Source organism: Canis lupus, chromosome 32, assembly GCF_048164855.1.
Source record: "Canis lupus baileyi chromosome 32, mCanLup2.hap1, whole genome shotgun sequence".
Classification (NCBI taxonomy): Eukaryota; Metazoa; Chordata; class Mammalia; order Carnivora; family Canidae; genus Canis; species Canis lupus.
This window is the reverse complement of record NC_132869.1, coordinates 39,942,268-39,960,206: the sequence shown is the minus strand read 5'-3', so window position 1 is coordinate 39,960,206 and position 17,939 is coordinate 39,942,268. Positions and strand designations below refer to the sequence as shown.

The 17,939-nt window shown below is 34.2% G+C and overlaps 1 protein-coding gene across 6 annotated transcripts in view; it reads right to left on the bottom strand.

Moving 5' to 3' along the window:
- NEO1 (neogenin 1) overlaps window positions 1-17,939 on the bottom strand; it is a 235,362-nt gene that overhangs the window by 100,824 nt on the left and 116,599 nt on the right. For all 6 annotated transcript variants that reach the window (XM_072809538.1, XM_072809537.1, XM_072809540.1 and 3 more), the window contains exons 6-7: window positions 5,443-5,597; window positions 3,959-4,079 (exon numbers count right to left, since the gene is read on the bottom strand). In XM_072809538.1, the coding sequence (XP_072665639.1) occupies window positions 3,959-4,079; window positions 5,443-5,597 (276 nt within the window). The remainder of the gene's footprint in view (window positions 1-3,958; window positions 4,080-5,442; window positions 5,598-17,939) is intronic.

Here is a 17,939-nt window from a genome sequence, read left to right as displayed (position 1 = left end):
CAGTCGTTTCTAATTAGGCTCAGTATTATGTAGGACTGGTTCCTCCCCCCAGGAGCAAAGAGGTTTTGCCTCTAATCTCTTCCCACAGAAATTTATGAAATAAATAAAAAAATTTAAAAATTTAAAAGTTTTTTAAAAAAGAAATTTATGAAATAAGGCTTTCTGCACGTTCCTCATTGGTTTGAGGCTTAAACGAGTCTTAAAGTAAAAATGAGAGGGGCTTCGCACCTATTTCGCAAGTGCCATAATTACCGCTTTCACCTCTTCACCACCAAAATGACTTTTCTCAAGTCTCTGCCTTGCCCTCAATTTTCACAGTGAAAATCCTGCGGAATTCCAGGGAGATGTATTTGCAAGCATGTATGAACTCCCCTTTCATCTGGGGCCCCCAAGTATTCCAAATTAGTTCATGCTGAGTCTTTAACAATCAATTAAAACTTTGGCTGATTTCTTCTTACCCACTTTTATGACAACCATTTCTTTCTCTCATGTTCTGCATAAGGTCAAAGAATTAATGATCCATTCTCTGGGGGCAAAGAGGTGTTCAATTCTTTAGAATTTAGGTTACCTGGCTGCTTTGCAAGCTGAATTCTCTGATGAGCTCAGAGAAATTATAATTTTCTAGGTCATCCAGCTTTTTATTGAAGGTTAAGAGTGAGATGTTCTGTGCCCACTCTTTACATGCTGAGTAGAAGTTCCCTTCCACTTCGATTCACCTTCCTTTTCTATTTTGGAAAAGCATCACCACTATTCCAGTCACTCAGAGAAAATCTTGGAAGTATGTCTGACTTCTCTATAACAATGTTTAATAGTCAATCAGTCAATATAGTCTGCATAGATCAATCACTAATACCTTTATTAGAATCCTTTCTATTTTTCTGGTATAACTACTTATCTCACAATGGTCTCTTATAACAATAGTCCTTCAACTAGCTGCCTCTGCCAATCTGCCACCTTCTTCTTTTTTGTGTGGAATAGTTATATCTTTATTTTGTTTTTTATTGTTTGGCTTTTTAATTCTTAATTTTAATTCTGGTTAGTTAATATACAGTGCTATATTAATTTTAAATGAACTTTTTTTTAAAAAAGGTTTTATTTATTTATTCATGAGAGACACAGAGAGTGAGAGAGGCAGAGACACAGGCAGGGAGAGAAACAGGCTCCATGTAGGGAGCCCGATCCTGGGACTCCAGGATCATGCCCTGGGCTGAAGGCAGGGGCTTAACTGCTGAGCCACCCAGGTGTCCCTCAAATGGACTTTTTAAAATAAAGATTTTATTTATTTGAGAGACAGTGAGGGTGTATACAAACAGAGGGAGGGGCAGAAGGAGAGGGAGAAGGAATCTCAAGCAGACCTCGCAGAACCCAATGCGGGGCTTGATCTCATGACCCTGAGATTATGACCTGAGCTGAAACAGAGCTGGATGCTTAACTGAGCCACCCAGGTGCCCTCAAATGGACTTTTTCTAATTAAAGCTGACTTTATCATCAGACTACCTTACTACAGTACTGTGTATGACTGTTTACAATCAAGGCCATGATCAATCTGATCCCATTACACCTTCACAGGCCAACTTCGTAAAGGAACAAAGGTTCTGTTCTATTTCCATACTGACCCAAGCCCTCTTCTTAACATCTGGAAATTTTAAAATTCAAGGTCTATTACAAATGGGACATTTTCTATGAAATAACTTCCCTGATCACACAGAGAGAATTCCTCTCTTCCAAATTGTATGTTGCTTTATATGCATTATAAAAGTAACACTTATTATGGACTGGTATTAAGTTGTAAACATCTCTTGCATCTTTATGATATGATAAACTCCAGAAAGAGATCAGATCTTATAAATTATTATGTTCTCTTTTAGCTTTCCCACATATTTATTTTGAAATTAAAACAGCAAAATTAATAACTATTCTATTTTATAATCCATACATTCTTAATTCATCCTGACAAGGTTCTAAAAACTTTTGCCAGCCCCAAAATATTGTGTTTTTGAAATGTCTCAAAAAGGAAAAAACACACATTGCAACTATAATTATTATGCCATTCAAACATTTTCAGAGGAAAACCCAATTAGGATTAGTTTAGAGACCTCCTAGAAGAGCCAACCCATTTGTACTATTAGAGTTAAATCTATAATGGTAATCCCAAACACATATACTGAAATTCCTTTATTTAGGTCCATGTAAATCACCCCAAGAGATCCACAAATTTTACCAAGGAAAATCACTGTCATTAATAAAAAGAAACAAGCCTATCTACCTCAGTGCCTGATTTGGCAATCATACTCAGGCCTTTTGCCAAGATGGAACAGCGACAAGTTTCTATAAATCCTTTTCAATAAATAGGGAAAGGTATAACCACACACATAGAAAAAAGATCAGTTCTAATATTTTTTTCCTTTTTCTAATAGTACTCTCAAATACATTTTGAAGAAAGAGCATATAAGAATCTTGTATGTTATTTTAGTGAAAAGCCAGAGTAGGCACCATCTTTGCCAATTAGCTCCCACAGCTAGGCTATACAGCTGGCACCACAATGGAATCTCAACTTAATTTGACTCACACACCAGATTACATGTCTAAAGAAATATCTTTTTCATGTATTCTTGAGAACTGCACAAAATGAAAAATGCTCTTCTTGCTAAAACAAACAAATAATATATCCCATGGGTATCCTTATCAATTTGACATCGATTATTCAACAATTCAACTTCTAGTAATTTAGTATGAGAAAATAATCATATAAAGAAGTTCAGCATAGCACTGCTCATAGTGGTAAAAGATAGGAAAGAAGTTAAATGTTAACCAATGGAGAATCATTTACACAAAAGAAAAGTGCATATATACTGTTCATCAATGGAAAATGTTGATAGAGATCTATATAATTATTGACATGAGATGTTCACAGGATGTTGTTCCAAGAAAATGTGTTATGAAACCATATACACATTTGTGCATGATCATATGCAGTACTGGAAGGCAGGATCTGGAGCATGTGCCATCACTAATTTATTGCCCCTCAACTCCAAGTCCATCCTTTTTGGCTTGCTCTGCAAAAATGAAGCTTGGCCCTTTATCTATCTTTTCTTTGCAGAGGACATATATTTTAAATTTTATCAGCTCATGAGCAGCTTCTCCCAGTACCCCAACCCCCCTGGTGGTTTTGTAGCAGAATGCCTTCAGGGAAACACCTTGTAACTGGTTGCCTACACACCAGACTCCAGGTTTGAGAGGTTTCAACAGTACAGCAACTTTTCTGTTGCCCATTAAAATATGGCCATAGCCTCTCCAAGACAGTCTGGATTTCAGTCCTGAGGAGCTAAACACTCTTAGACCTATAGCTTGTGGCTGCACTTTATATCTGCCATTCTTATATTCACTAGACTTGTCTTTTTTCTTGCCAACCAACACCCTCTTACTCTAATCCTGTTAATAGTTTTTTATATTTAAGATTATCTGCTCAAATTATTGTGTGGTTTTCTCAGAATTGACTTTGACTGATAAAGGGTAGGGCTTTTTTTTTTTCCTTTTCAATGTTGTCTGAATTTATAATAAACATTTTGTGTTTGTGTGATGATCGGAAAAGGCATGTTATTTTTATTTTGGAAAAATTCAATGCAAAATTAAAAGTACTTTAACTTTTCCTATTTTGATAAGGCAGAAATATAATTATTAGAGTGAAATGACTGAAATATGAAGAATATTCATTTGTGTAAGACTGTAATTTTTCAGTTTTTCAACATTATCCAAAATTGTGTTTGTAGGTCATTTTAAGCAATAGAAAATATTTGGACTTCTGTCTTTTCCTCTTAGCTATGCCATACCCTGGCCTTTATAAACAGATTATTAATCATGAAGTTTCCTACAGTAATAGGTATGTGATAGATACTATCACATACAGTTCTTCAAACACAGTCAGCCTCTTTCATTTTACTATTTCAGCCCCTCTTACCATGTTCAAGGATTATCAGTTGGGCTCCAGCTTGTGCATTTCCAACATCATTCTCAGCAATGCATTGATAGAACCCTTCATCTGATTTCACCAGACCCAAAACTTGAAGATTATGTTCCTTCTGAGGAAGAAAAACAGGAATAAAATTTTATAATTGAACTGATGAACATTAGTTCAAAATCTCAAGGATGTGCTCTTTCTGGGGAGGAAAAACAAGTAAAACTATATGATTCAGCTACTAAATACCATCTATCTATGTACCTGTTAAGTCAATTTTATTGACAAGGTACTGATTGACTAGAACAGGGAACACTGCAACTGACCTCTTAAAAACTTAATCCTAATGGAAAGTAATACCCACAGCATTTGCAAACCTATACCTTTTAGGTATAGGGAAAAACATCTGATGTGCAATACAATGTGGTCACATGGTATTTCACATCAGATATTTGTAAAAGTTTGAATTTGTGAATTCACAGCATTTTCTTAAAATTATCTCTAATATCATTAGTTCTAATAGATTGGTACAATAAGTTAAATGAGGATGCATATATACAAACTTCTCTTAAATTATAAAGAACTATACAAATGTCATTGTTATTAATATGGTTTTAAGATTTTTAAGAATAATATGAAACTGATAAAAGAAAAAATGCTCATTTAGTGGTAACACATTGCTTTTTAATTAGCGTTAAATACACATGAGAATTATTTTCTTGTAACATACAAGATTATGCATTTCAAAATAGAAAATATATTCCTATTAAGAATGAATTACTTATATGAGAAATTTATAAGACATGATACCAGTAACAACCATAATTACTTCTGATTATTTCTTATGAACATCATGTATACACCTTAAGATATTAATTATTACTAAAACTTAAGATAATTTTTTACTTGGATTTAGATAATCCTACTAATAATAGTAGACAATACTTACTAAGCATTTAACCATGTACAAAGCAATAATGACTGAGTGTTCTTAAATACATTTAATGCTATTTAGTTCTTAAGAATCTTTTTATCCTGTCACAACAATCCTCCAACCCTGGGTCGTACTTATTTTGAAAGGCCTAGCCATCAGTATACGAAGGACAGATTTCTGCTCTTTGAATGGAGAGCTATGAAGACAATTGGTATACACACAGGATAATCATTACCAAGAAAATAGTGACAGCTGCATTTAAGAGTACTAGCAGGTTTGAGTTGGAATATATGAAATGGAATATGTGATTGTTGGTCAGGAGACGTTAGGAGTAGTTCAACTACTGACTTGCTATGTGATCTTATATAAACTACCAAAATAAGTCTAGGCTCAGCTTTCTCATCAGCCAATGAAGAGATGATGTTCCATGTGCATTTTTCTGTCTTCATCTGCAGTACGTAAACTGGTATATATAAGGCAACAGTTCTCTTAGTGATTACATTTAAAGACATTTAAAGGTTTCAGAGATGAGTGTCCTTTGAAAAATACTTACTACAATCTTAAAGTAATCACTTGGGATAACCATATCCCCATTCTTAATCCACTTCACAGTTGGAGTTGGTTTCCCAGTCACTTCACATTCAAATACAATATCCATTGATTCGTGAGCATATATATTAGTAGGCTGTTTCAGGAATTCAGGTTGGGCTTTAAAACAGAAAGGAAATTAGGATATTATTAAAAATAAAAATAGCCAGCTATGTGTATTTCAAGTAGTATTTTTAAATCCTAGAATTCACAGGATATTTACTTATTATTTGAGGGTTTTACATATTTTTACAAAAGCATGTAACAAATACATATTTAAAATTATGTTAGGGGGTGCCTAGCTGGCTCAGTCAGTAGAGCATTGTAACTCTTGATCTAAGGGTTGTGAGTACCAGCCCCACAAGGGACATGGAACCTACTGAATTTTTTTTTTTAATTTAAAATATATGTTAGGAATACAGTATCTTTAGGAACTGATATTCTCCTACAATTAACTGGAAGAATAATTATAAAAATAATTTCTGAGTTTCTTTGTTGATATTTACTAAATTGACTATATTGAAGAAATTGACAAAATGAATATTGTAAGCTGTCTAAAAATGAGTATTAAAAGACTATTTCCCCAAGACTTAGAGCATTTTGGAAGAACCATAATCAAAATTTAAAAAATTGAGAAGACTAATGTTATTTTCAGCCAGCTTGATAAATAACAATAAGAACTCTTTAAAAAGGCATACAAATGTCACATTAGAGGCCTTACACAGGATGTAACCCTCCATTGGTAACATCCCTCATTGCATGAAATATATTTAAGGATGGGAAGAAGAGTAACAGGATCTTTGAGAAAAAGCTAAGTATATCTGCAAAAGCCTAAATAGTCCAGTATTTCTCTTTCCCCTTGCTCCAAAGTTGTAAATCACTGACTTATAAATATCTGAGTAAGAATTTGGATTAGAAGGGTAAAAGCAGATCACCTACTTCAATTTTCCACCTAATGCTGTAATCTCCTCTATGACTTCCTTGACAAGGGGTCTCACTGATCCCTGTTTCAAAGTTTCAAATGATAAACCTCCCTGTATTACAAAGCTGCAAAGCACAAATATCGGCTAATTCTATTAAAAAAGCAATGATGACAACGGTACTTTTTTGGTTTTTGCTTTTGTTTTTTAGGTTTGAGCTAAAATGTGTTTAGCCTGCCGGGGTTTTGATTTGGATTGGGTTGCATTTGTAGCAACTTGACATCTAACAATACTGAGTCTTCCTTTCCCTGAATATGGGTTATTTCTCCGTTTATTTAGTTCTGTGGTTTCTCCTACCATTGTTTCATAGTTTTCAATATACAAATCTTGTTCATACTTTATTAGGTGTTTCCCTAAGTATTTCACATTTTTCGGTGCTACTGTAAGTGGTACTCAAAAATTTTTTAAGTTTCCAATTATTCACTGTTAATATGTAGAGATGAAATTATTTACATATATTAACTTTTTATCCTGCACTCATTCTAAATTCACTCATTAGTTCTAGCAGCTTTTTATAGATAATTGTGGGATTATCTACATAAACAATCATATTGTCTGTGAATAGAGATAGTTTCATTTCTTCCTTTCCAATTTGCTTTCCTCTTTTTTTCATTTTCTTGCTTACTACATTGGCTAGAGTGGGGCAGGTCCTGGCAAGAGGTCCAGACAAGCTTTATAATTTGGGTTAATGAAGAGTGAGAGTAGAACCCCAGGAAGGGGTAGGATCCAAAGGAGGGAAAGAATGTGTAGTCTGAAGAAGCAACTTTCTGCTCATCATCAGTCGGTTCATGGCACCCCAGCAGGTGACTTTGCACAAAGGAGCTCAGTTCTGTGGAATCCAGAAGGAGATCTGTGGGCCAGCCTGGGCCATTAGGGTGTCCTCTGGCAGCAATTATACCCTCTCCAAGGTCTGAACTGCAACATCAGACAGGGGGGCCCTCTTCCAAATCTGTTCATTTTTGGGGTTCTTTCCTTTGGCTCTAAAGGTAGTATTTGATCCTTATATTTACTATTTCTGTATTCGTCAAATACTACTTTGTCCTTTTCAGTAAATTATACACTTTTACTAGTTAATAATTCTTGATACTAAGATTTCCTTCTTCAAATTCCTGGTGTGATTTCTGGCTCCTGACTGCACCTGAACTAATATAGTAGTCTCATACATGCTGCCAATATTTCTTCTCAGTTTTTTTTTTAAGATTTTATTTATTCATGAGAGACACACACGGAGAGAGAGACAGACAGAGAGAGAGAGGCAGAGACATGGGCAGAGGGAGAAGCAGTCTCCCTGCGGGGAGCCTGATGCGGGACTCGATCCCAGGACCCTGGGATCACAACCTGAACTAAAAGTAGACGCTCAACCACTGAGCCACCCAGGTGCTCCTCTTCTCAGTTTTTTCTTCTCTCTTTTACTTAAATCATCTGTTCTACCAAAGTTTTCAATTTATATGTGGTAAAATTTATCAGTCCTCCTTTTTTTGCCACCTATATTTTATTATTCTTACTCCAAATGTTTTCCCTGCTTACATACTATAAAAATATTCACTTGCATTTTCTTCTAGCACATCTATGAAATAATCTAGACTTTATCAAGTATCCAGCTTTACCTTTTTCTAAATGGCAAACCCAATAGTCCTAGTAAGAGTACCTGATTTGAACAACTTTTAATATTAAAATCCTATGTGCTCTTGAGGAGGAGTTATTTCTGGATACTAAGTGGTTTTACTGATCTGTCTATTCCTGCACCACAGCCACAAATTTAATGATTGTAACGATATAATATTTTTAAGTATTTGGTAGAACAAGTATACTCCTTTTATTCATTTATTTCCTCAAAAGTTTCCTAACATTGTTCATTAAGTTTTTGTTTTTAATTCCAGATGAAATTAGACTCATCTTTGGCTAAGTTTATCTGTTCCTTCTCAAAGCAGACAAAAAAGAACAAACTAGAATTTTCATCTGAAGTGCAATAAATTTTAGATGCAGGAAAACACTAACATAATTTTGATCCTGAGTGTTCCCTATTTAAGATCAGATATTTAAGTGTATTTGAATATTAATCAATAATGATTTACTGTAAAGACACTGCAATGGCTGAAGTCAGACACTTATAGTTGAGTTCTGATTCTACCAGTAGATACATGTTGGCCGTGGGCTTCAGTCTGGACCTATACTAAGTAAGTAACTCAACCGCACTATTCCTGAATACGCCAAGGTTTCTAACCAACTGCAACTTTATGATTTTAGTTTATATATTTGATGTATGCTAATAGCTAACGCTTACAAATATTTTCGACTTATTATTATTTCCCACAACAATCCTATTATTTAGGTATTATTATATTATTTCCATTTTACAGACAAGGACACTAAACACAGAGAGTCCAAGTAGCTCCACAGGGTCACAAAGCTTAGTCAGTGACAGATCTGGATTTTGAAGCTAGGCACAGTCTGACTTTCAACCCTATGTTCTCTCTCTCTTTTTAACTTTTTGCTATAGAGAAAATAATAATAAACCCTCAATTATAGCTTCAACAATGATCAACTCAAGGCCAGTGCTGCTTCATCTACATCTTAACTCATCTTATGGTCTTTCCCTAGATCACCCTGAAAACAAATACTTTTATATTCTACATATAAGTATTTAAGTAAGTTCCTCTATAAAATAAAAATTCCCAATTCTAAACAAGACTATAACACCATCAAGTTGGTACCTAGACTAATTTCTCAATTATCATCAATCTACATTTAAAAAGAATGGTTTATTTGAATTGAGCAAATGAGGTACATTCATTAATTTGTTTCTTACGTTTCTTTTAATCTACAGGTTCCTCCTTTATTTTGTTTACAAATTATTTGCTGTAGAAGTCATTTGTTCTGTCAAGTTTCCTATAGCCTATGTTTTGCTTACTGCATGCCATGGTGGATTTAACATATTAGTCCTGCATTTAGCAGTTAAATGTAGAAGGTTGACTGGAGTTAGGCTCTTTCTTTTTATTTTTCCAGACTACTTTATACGCAGTGTCATGGTCCTTCAATCAGAAAAGTTCATAATGTGTAACTATCTCTCTTTTGCTTAGGCTAACAGTCTTAGATATTGTGAAACAGTAATATTTTTATGCGGTTATTCCTTCTATAAAGAGAAATATACCCTCATCAATTATTTGGTTATCTTTAGATATACCTCTCAGAAAAAGCAGGATAAATGCCTGATTTTTTCCCTTTACTTATCAATTTTCAAAACAATGGTCTGGTTCTCTAATAGCCTTCTGACTGAAGGTCATCATGGAAGGGTCTTTTTAAAAAGTATTCTTATGACTTTATGGATTAAAATACATTCAATTTATTTCGATTCAAGCCAGTTATTGTTCTTTTGATTCTCAACTATCCCATCCCTAACTAATGAAAGCTTGAGTCCACTGAAAGTTCCTAAGTCCTTTTTAACAGGATCCTAGTAGTTTTTAGTATCTTCTGGTCACTGGTTTTAGGTGCTACTTGTGGATAAAGCCAGGAATTATGTAATTTTTAAATATAAAATTCATCATGATTTCATTCTGTTATCCAATTAAATCCTGGGCTCTAAGTTTTAACTGGATCTTAATGATTTTACATCTGTATCTCTTTTCACTCATGCTAAAAGTCTGTTCTGACACCAACTTAATTATTCACATGTTGTATCTTACACTCAGTAGTCTCAGAGTAACTGTACCAGTAACTCCACCAACAATATAATAAAAAAATAGCTGAAGATTTTGCAGTTCTTTTTGTTCTTAGAGTATATCCCATTAGATATATATGGTTCAATTACTATTATAAATTTATTTGTAATAACTTTTACTTGGAATTGTAACCTTCTGTGTAGCTATACTACTAAAGTAGATACACATTTAGAGTTTTTTGTTTCATTTTACTTTCCCCTTTCCATAATTACTTTGTAAAATCTCAAATCTACAAAGACAAGGTATATTAAAAATGAGTCTTGCTTCTAACTTTTTTTCCCCACCCTGTTCTCTCCTTTCCCCCTTTAGGTAGTCATTTAAAAATTTAAAAAATTTTAAGGGTTAGCCTTCCATTCTAAAAATTATAAGCACACATACACACAATTCATCCTTGCCCCTCTTCTTTAGATTAAATAATAACATATTGAACAAACATATCTCCAAAGCCTGCAATCTTAACCACTAGGTACCATATTTTTGAGGCGGTGCTATATTCTGGTCTAAAGGACTGAGACTCCCCCTAAGGCAGAGTAAGTAATTTTGGAAAACAGCAAAATCCACTTCATAAGAAATCTAATTAATCTAATTTTAGTATGCATTTTTAGTAAACAGATCTTCAAAGACTATTAGAAAAAAATGATCACAATGTTCATCATTTACTTTTCCCTTTAATGAATTATAAAATATTGCCTTTAATATGTTCTTTGGATTTTAACTTCTCTGTAGCTAGTATTCACACCAATTAAACACAATGTAAGAGCAGATGTTTGTGGTTGGGAAGTTAAATTGATAACCAGAGAGCAAATGAGTCAATTACCATAAGAAAATAAGCCTTGTAATGGAAGATTATGCATTTTGTTACCAAAGAGATAATTAAGCTTCAAATTCTCTTTGACAGCTCCCTATTCCTTCTAATGCCATCATCATTACAAGAATAATTTTAATTGCTAAATGCACAAGTAGAATTTAATACTAAAACATATTATACTTGCAAAATTCTTTTACTGGAAACATCACTTAATTCCATCACTGTTTTGCAATGCTGGAAATTGCCACTCAATTCAAACAGAAAACAATGTAGGGCCAACACCAATGTTTCAAGGTTACTTTATTATGCTGTTATTTCGAAGATTATAACCGTTTTCATTTACATTAGCTCTGCACCGTTGGAATTTCTATTGTTTGATTTTAAAGGTTTAAGCACTGGAATTCTTAAAAAGCTCTTTAAGTAGAGAAATAAATCAATTCTGCCCATTTTATTTTAAAGTGCACACTTGCTGTTCTTAAGCTTCTTTTCAGTAATTCACAAAATTACATATAAGTCCTTTAAAAAAAAAAAACCAACAAATAAAACCCAAGCAGTCTTAAATCCCTTCAAAATGTTGTTTGACAATCTAATCACAAGTCTGCTATAAATACTGGCTCAACTAACAAAGCAAAAACACATTAGAGCCCTCCAACACTTCTTAAGAAAGCTTCTCATTCCAATGAACGTGAATCAGTTTTCCTTAATCTCCAGAAGGAAACGGGAGAAATTATAAATATGAAGCAACACTGTGAACACAGTTGCCACATGACTTTGAAATTATATTTCTATACTGCATTCCCTAAATCTCTAGCTTCACTGCATTTCCTTAACTCTACCCCTCAATTTTGCTAATTTAACTCATCCTTCAGACCTTAACCAAAAACATTTCCTTTTTTTTTTTTTTTCCAAAAACATTTCCTGACCCACATCTCCCCCCATTCTTGGCCATCACTGCCCTTTGGGTTTACCATTGAAACCCCAGTGTCCAAAACCGTAACTGATGCTCAATATATATTTGTTGAAATGGGTGGCAACCTGAATTCTAGAACTTCCATTAATCAGCACTATAAGAAAAAAGATGTTCAGGATAAGAATTTTTTCAAGTGTTCCCAAGTTTCTCATGGATTCAATGTTTTATACCATTGTTTTTCCAGGAGGAGTTCATAAATTTATCCTTTACTATCTGTGAATTTTCTGCATGTATTTAAAATTTTGCTTCTAAATGTCCATGATAATGTAAAGTTTTAATAAGCACGTTATTTCAGCTCTCATATTCACGTTTATATTTACCAGTTGATGCTGTCATCACCGAATTCAATCCCAATACAATGTTGCTCAAACTTGGGTTTATGGTCCTTAAAGATCTTAAACTTGAGAAACTGTGATCTACACATAACTTTTTTTTAATTTTGAAGAATTCACAAAAATCGTTACTAAATAGAAGCTCTCATTCCTTAACAAGGTTGAACATACTTAATCTTTAAATGGTGTCACAGTATTACCATGATTAACACTGTGTACCACACCTAGACAGAGAAGGTATGAAGGCCTAAAGGATGATTACTTTTTTTTTTTTAAGATTTTATTTATTTATTCATGAGAGACACACAAAGAGGCAGAGACACAGGCAGAGGGAGAAGCAGGCTCCCTGCAGGGAGCCCGATGTGGGACTCGATCCTAGGACCCCGGGATCACGCCTTGGGCTGAAGGCACACTCAACCGCTGAGCCACCCAGGGGCTCGGATGATTACTTTCACTTGGCACCATAAGTACATTAGAAATGCTCCCTAAATAGCTGAACCCAATTTGTAAAGCCTTGTAGCAGCATACAAATGACAGGACGAGGTTTCTCTGAGTGAGATATACAGACTATTTGAAGAGATACATAAAATTGAATATTGGGCCTTAGCAAAATGTTGAGTAGCCACATGCTTCAGAACTGCATTAGTTAAGGCCACAAAACCTGCACTTCAACAAGCTCTCTCAGATTATCCTCAGCCGTGCTTAAGTGGGAGAACCCTGCATTAGGGATCATTAAAGATATGACTATATGCATCATCGCAACTTATATACACAGAGAGCTCCCCAATTCTTGTGCCTCTTGGGGCCACTGAATTCATTCACCTGCTCAATCACTGAACAAATATTTAATAAGCAACTACTAAGCTACAAAGACATTTTAGTGGATGCTGTGAAGGAGACAGATAATAAAGACATGCTTAGTAAGTGTTATATAGATGGGAATCCAAGAGAGAGCTATGACTAACTACTAATGCACTGAGGAATATACAGAAAATTGGTCCGGTGGTTATCTCACAAAAGGATAACTGGGAGACTGGCAAATAAAGAGAGATGGACGGTGACTTATCATATTCTTTATCTGCCAAAATTTTAAACTGCGGTGAAGTAGACATTACAGAAAATGTACCATCTTAACCATTAAGTGTGTATGTGTAGTTCAGTGGTATTAAGTATATTCACATTGTTGGACAACCATCCTCCACTGTCCAGCTCCAGAACTCTTTTCATCTTGTAAAGCTGAAACTCTATACCCAATAAACACTAACATCCTTTCTTTCTTTCCTTCCCAGCCCTGCAACCACCCTTCTTCCTTCTATCTCTATGATTCTGACTACTCTAAGAACAACATATGATTCGAATCATATGGTATTTTGTCTTTCTGGGGCTGGCTTATTTCACTTTGTATAATGTCACGGTAAATCCATATTATGAAGCACGTGTGAGAATTTCCTTCCTTTGCAAGGCTGAGTAACATTTCCTTGTGTGTACATACCATGTTTTGCTTGTCCATTCATCCACTCATGAATATTTGGGTTGCTTCTAATATTTTAACTACTGTGAATAATGTTGCTGTGAACACAAATGTACAATTAACTCCTGGAAACCGTGCTTTCAATTTTTTTCTGAGTGTATACTCAGGAGTGGAGTTGCTGGATCATATGGTAATTCTATTTTTAATTTACTGAGAAACCTCCAAATTGTTTTCCACATTGGATATATATTCCCACTAACAGTATAGAAGGGTTCCTATCAATTTCTCCACATCCTCACCTATAGGTTATTTTCTGTTTTGTTTTTGAGAGTAGGTACTCTAATTGGTGTGAGGTGGTATTTTATTGCACCATATATGCTTTCGTACCATCTGATTTTTTTTCCAGGTTCATAGACTGTCTATTTAAGAAAATTTTACTGACTACTGGATGGTTTGGATTTGTCTGCTCCCTTCTCCCTAGTATTCTTTTAGCTAGTTCTTTCTGTTGACTGAGAGTGTCTTTTGCTTTCTTTTATCCTTCCTACTTTCATCATTTTCAGATTTTAAAAGCAGAGTATTTGGTATAGAAGTTGTAAACAACACACAAAAGAATCAGAAAACAGAAAAGACTCCCTATACTAAGCCCCAAACTACCTGTCAATACCACTACCCTTCCCAGAGATAAACACTATGTTTGGTGCGTAAGCTTCCAAAACTTTCTTCTATGTATTTCAAATACCTTTCTCTCTCTCTCACACACACACAGCTTTAAAATATAAAATGGATCAGCCAATAAATACTCTTCTGCAACTTGTGTTTTTCTCTTAATAACTTTACATATGTCAGTATTATGATCATCTCTTTTTTGACACCAGCACAATGGTCCATAGCCTGACTATACCACAATTTATTCAATCATTCTCCTACTAATGGCCATTTAAGGTTGCTTGTAATTTTTCTATTACAAGTAGTGCTTTAATATGCATCTTTGTACATAGACCTTTGCATACATCGCTCAGAGTTTCAGAAAACTAGATTTCTAGAAGGAATAATGAAGTCAAGGTGTTTTCATATTTTAAATTTTTATAAATATTGCCAATGGCTGACTCAGTTTTATATTCCTGTCAGAGAATCACTATCAATGAAACTATTCAACATGCTACCAGAAGTTCTAATAATGCAATAAAATAAGAAAAATAAATAAATAAATACAGGGGTGGGGTTAGAGAAATCTCCCTCTGCAATTCCCCCCTCCCTAGTATACAATGGCATTGACTGTCTACTTAGAACATTCAAGAAAATCTCTGTCATGACAAAATTTCAATGTTCATTGCTGTACTATTTGGGGGGGGCAGCAATGATTTAATCAGCTGGATGATAACTAAACTATGGTACATCTAGTTAAAGAATAGTCTTCCTACTCAAAATGTAGGGACTAACAGCAATGGCATCATTTGGGAGTTTGTTAGAAACACAGTCTCTGTACCTTCCCTTAAACATTCTGTCTAAATCAGTACTGGCATTTTAATAAGATCTAGTTAGCCTAGGTGATTTGCATGCATATTAAAAGTATGATAAGCACTGCTTTCAAGCATTTAAATACTGATGTAGTCTTATATGTACAAACAGGAAAACAACCTAAAGATTAAAAAGTCAAAAAGCAATGTACAGAGCCAAACAGATGGTATGATCCTATTTGTTAACAAAACAACATATTTCTAGATGTACATGTATGTAAATGCTTTTAAAAGACATCCAGAAGTATACACACTAATGACAAAGGTCGAGAAAGACAAATATATGATTTCCCTATTATGTGAAATTTAAGAAATGCAACTGATAAATCTCTAAATCTACCCCTGAAACTAATACACTATATGTTAATGAAATTGCATTCAAATAAAAAATGTAATAAATAAACTAATGTCAAAGGTTACTTCTGAGAAAGGGGGTAGGAATGGGAAAAGGGAAAAGAAGGAGATTTATTTGTTGATATGGCTTGATCCTTTAATAATGTTATTATATTACTAATATAATTTTAAAAAGAAAAATAAAAAATAAACTGAAAAGCTCTCAGAAATATAAATTTAATATAAATTAAATATAACAACAGAAAAAATGATTAACGTATTTTTTTACCATCACTCACTCTTAGTTTGTACAAAAAAATATAAACTAAAAAATCTAATTCACAGCACAAATAATTAAATATCTGAGACACAAATGTGCAGAGTCATGTTATGTGACCATATTCTAAACACTGGAAGAAAAAGACCAAATTAACTTTCTGTTCTTACAGAGAATGACTTTAAAAAATCGTTGTTATATGAGGAGACAATCAAATAAAATACAGCCAAAACAAATACTATATAAGACAGTAAAAAAGAAATGTTATTTTTTTGGATTTCTGTGTTTTGTACTTTTATCAGTTCTCTTAGAAACTAATTTGTTGTGGTTTCTTTTCTCATTGTAAATAACTACTCATTTTGTACCTAATTAGACACTCATTTTCTAATACAAGGCCTCAGTTTTCACTCCAGGTCCCAGAGAAGCTGTATCAGCTTGTTACACTTAATGTTATTTTTACACACATACTTCCTTGCATAGGCACAGAATATCACTGGAAGGATACAAAAGAAATTAATATTAGTAGTTGTTTCTGTAAAGGGGGAGTAGGACATTGGGTAACACTTCATCATAAATCACTTTTTATCTCCTACATATATTACCTATTAAAAATGTTTAGTTAAAAATAGGGGGTGCCTAGGTGGCTCAGTTGAGTGTCTGCCTTCAACTTGGGTCATGATCTTGGGTCCTGGGATCAAGCCCTGTGTCAGGCTCCCTGCTCAGTGGGGAGTCTGCTTCTCCCTCTCCCTCTACTCCTCCCCTAGCTTGTGCTCTCTTTCTTTCTCTCAAATAAATAAATAAATAATTTTTAAAAATTTAGTTAAAAATAATAAAAGTGAGGGGATCCCTGGGTGGTTCAGTGGTTTAGTGCCTGCCTTGGGCCCAGGGCATGATCCTGGAGTTCCGGGATCAAGTCCCGCATCAGGCTCCCTGCATGGAGCCTGCTTCTCCCTTTGCCTGTGTCTCTGCCTCTTTCTCTGTGTCTCACATGAATAAATAAATAAAATCTTAAAAAATAATAATAATAAAAGTGGAGAGACATACATACACCTTGCTAGGCAGATATGATTGTGCAAAAATGGCCAATCATAACTCTTTTAAAGTCTACAAATTCAATCAAATGCCATTTAATATTCCAAGAGAAATTTTAAGAATATCTGACAAGCTGATTCCACAGTATATCTCGATGAAAAAAATTTTAAGAAAAATAATTTTTTGTAAAGAACAAAACATGGGATCTTAAAGTATCAAAATAATAACTGAAACAGTATAGTATTAATGTAAGAATAGACAAATTGATCAATAAAACAGAGTTTAGAAATAAGACCTATGTAATTTTGGAAATTTAGATTATAAAGAGGTGATATTTCAAGTAACCGGGGGGACAAGAAGAGTATTAGGCCAACAAGTAATCCATTTGGGAAATATTACCATAAAAAGAAACTTCCAGATGGATCAAAATTCAAAAAGTAAAAGTAAACTACAAATAGAAGAAAATGGGAAAGAATTTCTTTTTTGAATGAAAGGGAGCAAGGTATAATTCCAGAAGGAAAAATCCCAATATATTGACTAAGTAGAAATAAAAATTTTCTGTACAATGAAACACACTTTAAAATTAAAAACAGAGGAGTCCGGGTGGCTCAGTGATTTAGCGCCGCCTTCGGCCCCGGGCGTGATCCTGAGGTCCCAGGATTGAGTCCCATGTTGGGCTCCCTGCGTGGAGTCTACTTCTCCATCTGCCTGTGTCTCTGCCTCTCTCTCTCTCTCTCTCTCTCTCTGTGTGTGTCTCTCATGAATAAACAAATGAAAAATTTTTAAAAATTTAAAAACAAATACAAGGAATGTTCATGGCAGCTTTAAGTTGCCAAAATTTGGAAACAACTCACATGTCCATCAAAATGAATAAACAATTATGGTATATTCATGCAGTAGAATTCTACTCAGCAAAAGAAGGAATGAACTACTGATACATACAATAGGATGGCTGATCTGAAAAAGTATGCTGAATGAAACAAGCAAGACAAAAACAAAGTGTGTACCATGCAATTTTATGTA